The sequence below is a fragment of the Schistosoma mansoni genome, chromosome 4, assembly GCF_000237925.1.
Source record: "Schistosoma mansoni strain Puerto Rico chromosome 4, complete genome".
NCBI classification, from domain to species: Eukaryota; Metazoa; Platyhelminthes; class Trematoda; order Strigeidida; family Schistosomatidae; genus Schistosoma; species Schistosoma mansoni.
Window position 1 is genome coordinate 16,301,460 of NC_031498.1, and position 10,937 is coordinate 16,312,396.

The window sequence follows — 10,937 nt, forward strand, 5'->3', positions numbered from 1 at the left end:
ATACTAAAACCTTCTGTTTCATTCAGATATTTGGCCCGCGGAAATATTTAACTTAGTAGCTGGTACATAGTTTCCTGTAGTTGTGACCAAAGTCAACCGAAATTCGACGCCAACTACATACCAATCGTTTTACAGTGGTCTGAACTACAAGTGCTCAGTAACCTCCATCAGTTGACCATACTACTGCAGCTTTGATCTAATGTTTGGACGGTCTTTTTTCTTTTTCTCCATATTAATATTATGCTGGTCTTGCATATTCATCAATTTGCTGTCTTTAAGCTGTTCAGTTGCGTTTGAAGTTAGATCGCTTGTTCACAATGATAAGGTCATCGATGGTGGTGCCCACAACGTTTTCTGGTTCGTACATGTAAGATAAGCCTACTACTTGTATGGAGTTTTAAGATCACAGATTTGCATTTTAGCGAGTTCGGCTCTAAAGACAGACAGATGGACTTCTTGGAGTTTTGTTCTACATACATTCCTGTAATCCGACCTGAAATAGTAATCGCGTCAGGTATGTCGTCTCACTACATTTTATTTGCATAAGGTGATATTACCGATGGCAAGGGTAAGACGTTCTCGTCGTCTTCACAAAATCCGGAAGAATGGAGAGATTATTCGTCACTTCTGAAACAATCTGGAGTACTAAATTTAACTAGGTGGTTTGATGTACGGGGAAATCATGGTTAGATATAATCATCACTTTGATATTCTTTAGATAGTTTTGGCGTTCCATCGTTTGGTGGTGATGGTGATTATTACAGGTAAATCACAGACTCATACAATTCATAAGGTTTTCAATATCATTACTAATTAGTCGTTTAGTAATTTGTCCATCTTTTGTCGAGTTGTAACAAAAAGCTGTACTGAGTGATTTCATTTGATTCACTGGTCCGTGGTGTTGAGCTTTATTTAGAAAATTTCGGATAACGTAGTGATTTATATCTCGCTTCTATTGACATTGGAATCACTGTAATCCGTCTTAGAGTCTTGCGAGCCTCTCTGTAGTACCCGTGATTCCAACAATAGTAGTATTTCTCGATCTTAAGGCGGCATTTGACTCCGTTGATCGTGAGGTTCTGTGGTAGTGTTTGTCACTGAAAGGAGTACCAAAGAAGTACATTAACCTCATAAAGGCTCTCTACTCGAACATAACTGGTCGAGTTAGAGCCTATAGCGAACTGTCATCAGAATTGGTTACCTTAAGTAGTGTTCGTCAGGGCTGTCCACTCTCCATTCTTGTTTAACTTTGTCGTTGACATGCTTTTAGAGATAAATTTTTTTTCATCTAAATCTCCAGGAGTTGAACTTTTACCAGGGGACTCACCTGTTGACTTAGAATATACCGATGACATAGTTCTATTTGGTGGGGACGCTGACAAAATGCAGTCTTCTGACCACTATAAGCAACAATGCAGGCATGTTCGGGATGCGATCTCCCCCCTGCAAAATGTTACTTCAGGATTGGGTTGCATCGACACCCGAACTAATGATAGGGAGTGAAGTAGTTGAGCGTGTTGACCGCTTCACTTATTTTAAGGGTCTCATCAGACCTTGTGGCCTGGTGTGTGACGAAATATCAGCACGGATACAGAATGCTCGACTAGCTTTCACTGACTTGTGTCATTTATGATGTAGGCGAGATATCCTTCTAATAACTAAAGGACAGATTTACTGCGCATCAGTTCATTCCATCCTACTTTATGGCAGTGAAACATGGCCGATAAAAATAGAGGATATTCATAGGCTACTAGTGTTCGATCATAGGTGTTTTCGAAGTATTTCTCGTTCAATCTGGGACCGCCGGGTAAGTATTGCAGTCGTTAGGAAACGGGTGTTAGGTAAGGATGGCAAATCGATTGATGAAGTAGTGAAACTTGATCAGTTGAGATGGTTGGGACATGTGTATTATTTAAACACATAAATATTGGTACAAGGAAGCACCAGATAAATATGCGCCTCACAAATCTCATTCAATGCGCAACCACCGACTTCCCCGACGTGCAATGTTTTATGGCTTAAGAGTAGGTTGGAAGAAAGCTAGGGGCGGCCAGACTAAAACGTGGCACAAATCCATGAAGTCACTAACAATTGAACTGAGTCATGTTGGTAGGTGTAGACTACCTGGTTGGGATTCGCGAAATGATAGCAACCGATGGTTAGAGACCTTGAATGCCATGGCTCAAAATCGTTTGCAATGGCAAAGGTGCATCCACTCTTCGTATTCTGCCGAATTCTAATCTTCTGAATTCTTGATGTCCCTATCCTTTTTTCTGTCCAAATTTATTTCACTGGATTAGACTCTTTGAATAACATCTTGAAACCCTAATCTTTCGGATTACTGCTTATACTCTTACTACTTCTACCACTATGGGATTTGAATGAACAATTGTTTCTTTGTGCTAATGTGTTATGGCAACTCGAACTGATGTTCGTACGTACGAAATTCTACGTTGTGACTGACTGTAGTACCTGTTATCTGGTTTCTCTTGTCTAAATAAATTGAAGTATGTGTTACCAGCCAGGTGAATCTTTTGTGTCAAACTCTGCTACTCAAGTCTTATGCTGTAGCAGTTTTAAAATACTTTGTTATCTTATTAGAGTACTTCCTTTTTTGACGCATCTTGTGTAAAATAAAAAAGCGGCAAATTTATCGACATGATTCAACGTAATAAGAAAATGTCTTTTGTTTTTTCGTTGTTATTTCAGTCAATTTGGTGTAAGCGGCCGATCTTCATTTAGGTCAAACATATTCAAACTTGTAAAACCATATGGTCAGTATTCCTTCATAAGTATTGATTTATCTACTGAACCTGGATTGAAATGGCCTCTTAATTTTTTCGGTAGTTTTAACTTGGTAAGCTGTGTCAGTTGCTAGACATTATTACTATTCGGTTTATGCATTTATGATATTTGGCAACTTGTATTGTAGCATGGAATAGACCGACTAGCTCACCAGAATTCGTTTTCCATGAAGCCTTGCCATTGTCATCTCAAATCTGGTCCAACTGTGAACTAGGTTTCTTCGCAACGATTCTAAATGTTTGTCCACGCTCTTGTTTTCCGTAGTAGTCATAAAGAAAACTTGATGTGACTTAGGTGAGGTAGGCGGTGGTTGGCATACGTAATACGTCCCAATCATCTCAGTTGATTAAGATTTACTACCTCATCGATTGATTTCCCTCCTTTACCTGGTACTCTTTCCAACCCAAGGATTGCTTACTCCGTGATCCCAAAATACATAAGCAATGCCTCGTAGACACCCATGATCGAGTATCAGTAACCTGCTAATATCCTCTACTTCTACTTGCTCATCAAGACACTAACTACGGAGTTTTGCATTTGTGAATCATACCAGTCCATTTTGAAGAACTTCATGATTAGTTGAAGGTGTTCGAGTGAATGATTTCAACGGTTGAATTGACAAATCAATCTGAGCTAGACCGCCATTGAAAACCTGGAAGCACTGAACGGCCGTTTCTTTTTAGTATGAGACTCAGCAGTGAGCATCCACGATCCCCCACATGGGACTCGAAGCCAGGACCTTCAATCTCGCTCACGAACTCTTAACCTCTAGACCACTCACTAGTGACTGGCTTCAAGATTGATTTCCTGATGTTCTAGCGAGAAGCCGTGACCAGTAGTTTGATTGGTTATTTGGATTTTCGGACTGTAAAGGTTGTATAAAGCCTAGAACCTGGGCTAAGTACGATATTTAGAATCTTTATATATCACATTTCGTGGTACTTTTGTAGATTATGAACAGTGATTTTCAGTCGGGAAGTTTAGCATATCATTTCTCTGTTCTTTCTATAGATTATCTATTGAGTAACACTAATTGCCAGTTGTAGCGTTTCCAAGCAGGAAAAACGTTTTCGTGGTATCGTTTCAAACATCAGTACCTTAGCTCCTTAGTTTTCACGTGTTCTCTCTCTGGAGATATGTGACGCATAATTCGCACTGTATAACATTCAAAGGAAAGATTTGGTACTAATGTTAATAGTCAGTTGTTTTTTTATAGGTAACTCAGTTTACCGTGTCTAGTACGTAATATGCTAGACATATATATCGTGCTTATATGAAGTACGACGACTGATACTTTGGATTCCGCGTTGTATATAACGGATCCACTAGTTTTAGCAAACATATTTGTAATATTTTTGGTTTATTGTAAACTGTTCATATTTTCTTTTATTATGTTATATCGATATTTAACCTAATATTACAGAATGTTAAAACGCAGTTTTCAAAGTCGATTGATGAGGCTAAAGATAGTAATCAGACGTTTGTATTTGGACATTATCCAACTTCCACGGTTGTTTCAAGTGATTCTAATCTGGGTTCAATGATTGGGTAGGTTTTATATCATTCGACTTTAAGTTGTTAGTATTTAACTGTATCAAAAATAATTGGTATTTATACTTTTCTAATTGCATTCGGTTAAATAATTCACCGATAGATACATAGTTTTCTTACTTTCGCATAGGTTTTCTTGGCAAAAAACACATCCCTTCGCATTTCTTTTCCAAGTAGGTAGAGTTCAAAAGTTATTCATGAGCTAACCCGTAAGTTAATACGATTACTTGTTGTTGCACCGGAATGGTTATTGTTACTGGATCCATTTCGAGTAAAGTTGCACAACACATCTAGTTGCAAACATAGTCATCTATTTTGTTGTTTATGTTGTATCCCGAAGAGAATTACGAATGGTAACTTTTGAGGACTATTTATTGGTCAATATAATATGTATATTTCCTATTGTAATTAACCTAATCATATTCGTTTCCTCTTATCACTAACTTTATTTTGACCTTTGAACTATTATTATACGATCCTTGAGTTATCATCAGTTTATTGATTACTATTCACAGCCACATTCGGCTAAATATTGTACAGATGTTATTATCTATTTTATGGGTCGATATGGTTTGTTTGTTTGGTATATAAACTCAGTATGTTTGAAATACAATGATTCATACCACTGAGGCTGTTATTGGTGTTTTGGACTTAACTGGCTGGGCTAGGCAGATCACAGGACCGGTTAGCACTGTAGACTGCTCGTACGGGTTTCGTGTCGCTGTTCCAGTCGATAATTCGCTGCTCCCTGATTGGCGGTTCTATCGCGTCACACATTAACTAGTCATCCACTCGTCCACAAGATATAACAGTTTATCAGTCCTTTTGTATTTTAAGCACTTAGTTACAGGACTATCGTCCTCCTGACAGCTCAGTAATTCACTGTGCACTTTAAAAGTATTTAGGCGTAAAAGTGTTTGGTTCGTTGGAAAGCGTGAAACTTAAAAAACTTGTTGAAGAAAAGTATACTGTAAAGTGTTTCTTGCTAAGAATTCAGTTAGTCTTAATTAGCTCTTTAACTAGTGTGATTCCTTTCCAATTGTTCACACAGTGATCCTAACTCTGTAGCTATCTCTTACAAGGCTAGCATGTTATCTACTAATCTGCTGATTCGAAATGGCCACTAACTTGTATGGTGCTTATTCTGTATGCTTTCGTGTTATCCTGTTGTTGATATTCAGAACTAAATTTTGATCAATTTGATTAACACTAATATTGTTTGTGCTGAGTTTTTCTGCTCACTCTCAGGATCTGTAATTAGTGACTAAAATAAATTGTAACTTTCCAGGGTTTACATGTTGAGCTCTTTCTGTAATAAACGTAAATATTGAAGTACTGTGAATAATTTACTTCAAAATCATTTCTATTTATACTTTCATTAGAAACAAATACAAACAGTCTAATCTTCAATATTCTGAATTATAACTGTATACAGACTAATGATCTCTTACATGTTTTTCTCTCGTTTCGCGTTTTCTATGTTCGAAATATCCAACGCATGTTCATTAGGATAGATATACATGTAGTAGATAAGGCAACTATACATATTTTATTAGGATTAAATTTCAGGTTGATAGCTAATTTTTCTTATCCATCAGTCGTCAACAACTGTGTTGGACATGGGCAGTAAGAAATACTCGTACTATGCTCTAATTCAATCCAATTCGTATATCTGAATTTTGATTTAGAATACAGTCTCTTGTAAATGCTATGCGTATTTCCTTTATTGCAGAGATAGTGCATTTGCTTATTTATGCGGTCATTTACATACGTTGTTTGGATTGGCTAAGAAGATGTATTTTTTACAGCCTCAAGGATATTGGGAATGGGAATTAGGTGATTGGCGTGAAAATCGTTAGTAAGTTATGTGTTTTACTTCTCATTGTTATGTTTCCCTTCTTTTAATATACATACTCGTGTTCTGTGGTGTTGAGCCGTACAACTAAATTATTGTAATGTTAACCACTTAGTTATTAAGGCTGTTAAGGAACTCAATCAGAAGTGTATAATGAGAATTATGTAAAGCAACAAAACGTATGCATAGATCCTTAGGGTAAGCACTGGTTTCAAAGGTACCATTTTTCGGAATTTCACGAATCTATATTGATTTGTTATGTGGGCTTATGAAACCTAACTAATAGGTGGAATGCTTACCATTAAAAATAGTATGGTCATTATGCAGACCCAATCAGAAAGTGTATTTCCGCCTATGTAAATCAGTTATAAAAATTCACTGCTGAATCATATAGCATTAGCACAAGTTTTCTGTATTTCTACTGTTGTACTGTTTTTGTATTTAGGCACTATGCCTGAAGTATTTCTTGGTATCTGCTTTGACAGCACTCAGTCTTACAATCAATCAAAGTTTCATCTTTCATTGTACGCAACTCCACTACTTCCTCCTAAACATTGTCACCAGTCCACTGGTGTATGTCACATTACAGCGATATAACATTATTCAGGTAATAAGCTTATCCCGTAACTTAGGTACTTACTGCTAAGTCTAAGCATCATATATTCGATATTATTTAAGGTTGCACATTGTTAAGAAGTCTCATGATGGAATGGAGCTTTAAATCAGTCTTACCTGATTTGTAATGCTTTTTCTATTGATTCCAGTTGAGTTTGAGCCATATGGTTATCTAAGGTGTTCTAATGTTATTTTGTTACTAGTAGGCATGTAATATTTTCATACCAGTCCATCGAATAGCTATCTGATTTGATGAATCACATCATGCTACCTGTTATTAACTCGTTTGTCGTGTAATGGAGTTTTGAATATTTATTGGGACCTGCTATAAGTAATTCGTATATATATGATTCATCTGTATATAAAATTTTCGTATCCCCTTTTTATTGATTTCCAGCTTCCGAATTGTGGCTGTTGACAACGATTTGGTGTCGTTTGTAGATGTGAGGAAATTCTCACTCAATGACTCAAACAAAGAATGGCCTATTATTTTAATCACAAATCCTAAAAACGCTAACTTTTTACTCCCAAGAAAAGAACCATTTCACAGGATCGAGTTTTCTACGCACATAAGGTAACTAATACTGATTTTTAAGAGTTTAATTATATTGGATAAATTGTCTGTCGTTAATGCGTATACAACATACTTCTTAGTTACTCCATTCACATCTTGTATATCTTCTGGTAGAACGAGACGCCAATACATTAGAATCTATGCACTCAAGTAAAGGTATAAAAGCTTCACAATACCGCATTTAGCAAGTTTACTATGTGACGAACTTACTTAAACATATTGCTAAGTAAAATTAACATAGATTGTTATCTTGTTTTAAAAAAAACTTTTCATTTCATTTCAAATAATTTATTTTCTCATTTTGTGTATGTATCTATAAAGCTATCGATTGTTTTTTTTGTTTTGTGAAAGAAACTTGGTGAACTACTTTGTGCTGAGAATTCCGTATTGTAATAAATATAATATTGAATAAAGTTAATAATAATGAAAATATATTAAAATAAATACAGTGTACATGATAGTAATGTTTAAGGTATCCATTTACTTTTGATGGCATGTATCTTAAGTTTCAGTAAAGCACTTAAATGGTTAGTTAACTATTTTAGAAGTTTTCATAGTTGAAAGCGTGAGTGAATTGAAGCTAGACCACCATGGAAAACCTGGAAACACTGGACGGCCGTTTCGTCCTATTGTGGGACTCCCCAACAGTGCGCATCCATGATCCCGCACTCGCGAGATTCGAACCCAGAACCCACCAGTCTCGCGCCAGAGCACTTAACGGATAGACCACTGAGCAGGCATCCAACGGTGTTATTTTAGAAATGTTACTGTGTTATACTTCTAGTGTATGTGTTACTGTATTTGTAACGATGTCTTAACATGTTTAATATATATTCCTTACCATTCACTCATTGTGGCCCCCAAATGCCCTGGTACGGCCGAGAGTGGGGAGAGTCCACTCTCCCTCTCCAAATGCTCTCACATGGCCACGCGAATATATAGCTTCTGCCAGGGAAGTCCTACTCATCGCCTTCTCGCACAAGGGTGTTGTTTACGAAATTGAGAGGACGAAAAGCGAATGTCCGGCGCCTTAACCGGGTGGGTGGACACGGAGGGTCCACCTAGAGGAGTTGGAACACCCTGATTCCAAACCAATGGTGCACATGGGCTCCAGTATCCTGAGGGAACGAATGGCGTATGAATCAATCGTTGGTCACCGGCTACCATGAGACTGTATCTCCTCACGATGCTCCACTGCCTTGTGTATCAGACCTTTAGGTCAAAGGCTCCGGGTGTGGCCCCCTAAGAAAATCACCTGCTTCAGTTTGGGCACCTGGGCAGTATTACAGCCCTCACACAAATCAAATGAATCTAACTTTTTCTCTCCAGCTTGGGTTCAATAATAATAATAATTTTATTTGATAATTTTTATGTTTGATTATATTTCCTTGAAAAATCCGGAACTAGATTGCCAGGCGAAACGTTGGATTCACTTCAAATTCATTCGCTGAAATTTTACAAATACATCCTTCCTCTTACATGGTTCAAATTGTTTATTCGGGTTAGTTTTTTTAGCAAGGCTGTTGTTTAAGGAATGGGGTTACTGGCCCCGTGCCCAACCCTTCTTCTTTACCCGGGCTTGAGATCGGCAGTAACTCTAGAATAAATACAGGCGGAGTTAACTGATGAGTAGGTGGCAAAGGTTAATTTGAAATAACATTTTGAAGACATACTAGGTAATAATCAGTCTAATTAAATCATAATGGTTTGTGTTATACGTATGGTAACTGTCGCTCGATCGAATTCATGCTTTTTTACATTTATAACTTCTGGACTTGTAATTGAATATTATTTCTCCTTTTCTGAATAAGCAAACAAATTTCAAAAACTAATTTCAGGATTGCTCTTTTTTCATAAATGTAGGGAAATGCTGAACAACCAGATTTTTTGATAAAATAATCCGAATGTTGGTTTTATTTATGCTGACTTTTATCGTCAAAGCTGTTATCATTTTTAACCGAATTATTAGAAGTATTTTATTATTCATTTTAAGATGCTAGTTTCATCACAAGAATTGTCATTTTGTTAAACAATAAGTATTTCAATATTCCTTAAAACGGTAGTCCAGTAGTTAGAATACTCACCTTTCAACCAACAGTTCACTAATTCGAACCGTGATTTACGTACTCAGGTTGCATCGTAGTCTTTTACGCAGTGCCTGTGGTCCGTAGTCGCGTGCATGAACCTTTGTTTGGAGAATGAGTTACATTAAACTAAATAATTCTCCTAATCTTGACTGCTTCATCTCGTAAAATACGTTCATTATGGTGATCAATGATTACCTAAATATTGAGACGCTGTACAGGATAGTTATTTCTTCAATCAGAATACGTTTGTCTAAAGCCTGTTCAAACGTTCAGTATTCTGTTTAGAAGTACCGTAATTATTATTAAATTAAATGTAATCACATCTTACTGGTAGGTTTGCGGCGTCATCTATTAGTCTATTATTGTTTTTGTTTAGATGCCTTAACTATTCAGTTTAAGAAATAAACAGTTTTATCTCTTTGTTGACCTATATTTTGATTAGAATTTTAGTTTGGTCACTATCGCCTATTCTAAGAGTTTCTGTGTCAATCGATGGCATTCATCAAGGATTCGCTGAACCAGCCAAATTACTTGAGAGTGGTAATTCAACACCTTTATATGTACTTCCATGGAATACATCTCAGTGGTCAGCCAATCCGTATTCATTTCACGTGATTGAAGTCACAGCTAAGGTGAGCGAAAGATTTACCCGTTTTTCATAAAACTTTCATATTTAGTGTGTTTTTAATGATAGTAATTACTGATTCTTTTATTTATTTATTTATTTAAACACATAAATATTGGTACAAAGGGGTACCAGATATATATGCGCCTCACAAATCTCATTTGATTTGTGTGAGGGCTGTGATACTGCCCAGGTGCCCAGACTAAAGCAGGTGATTTTCTTAGGGGGCCACACCCGGAGCCTTTGACCTAAAGGTCTGATACACAAGGCAGTGGAGCATCGTGAGGAGATACAGTCTCATGGTAGCCGGTGACCAACGATTGATTCATACGCCATTCGTTCCCTCAGGATACTGGAGCCCATGTGCACCATTGGTTTGGAATCAGGGTTTTCCAACTCCTCTAGGTGAACTTTCCATGTCCATCAACCCGGTTAAAGCGCCGGACATTCGCTTTTCGTCCTCTCAATTTCGTAAACAACACCCTTGTGCGAGAAGGCGATGAGTAGGACTTCCCTGGCAGAAGCTATATATTCGCGTGGCCATGTGAGAGCATTTGGAGAGGGAGAGTGGACTCTCCCCACTCTCGGCCGTACCAGGGCATTTAGGGGCATTACTGATTGTTAAAAGTGTGAAAAACTATTTCGAAAGTGTGGTTATTGGAACGTAAACGTTTGGACAGTAAATAGCCACAAAGTAGTCGAAAAAAAAGATTGTGTAGGAAAATAGGTTCGTGCGTTGTGTGCGCGATCCCTATTATAATACTAGTAAAAGCCTGTATAATCGTGCTCTTGGAAAAAAAAAGAACCGAAAAATCATGAGAACTC

The 10,937-nt window shown here is 37.2% G+C and overlaps 1 protein-coding gene across 1 annotated transcript; it reads left to right on the top strand.

Moving 5' to 3' along the window:
• Positions 1 to 317: 317 nt before the first annotated feature.
• On the top strand, positions 318 to 10,149 carry Smp_179870 (putative helicase; the record flags this gene model as incomplete). The annotated part of the gene is made up of 9 exons (XM_018796986.1): positions 318 to 367; positions 403 to 483; positions 612 to 685; positions 719 to 764; positions 2,710 to 2,857; positions 5,792 to 5,982; positions 6,089 to 6,214; positions 7,224 to 7,400; positions 9,930 to 10,149. The coding sequence occupies 9 exons, from the start codon at positions 318 to 320 to the stop codon at positions 10,147 to 10,149; spliced, it is 1,113 nt and encodes a 370-aa protein (XP_018652073.1).
• Positions 10,150 to 10,937: the final 788 nt, after the last annotated feature.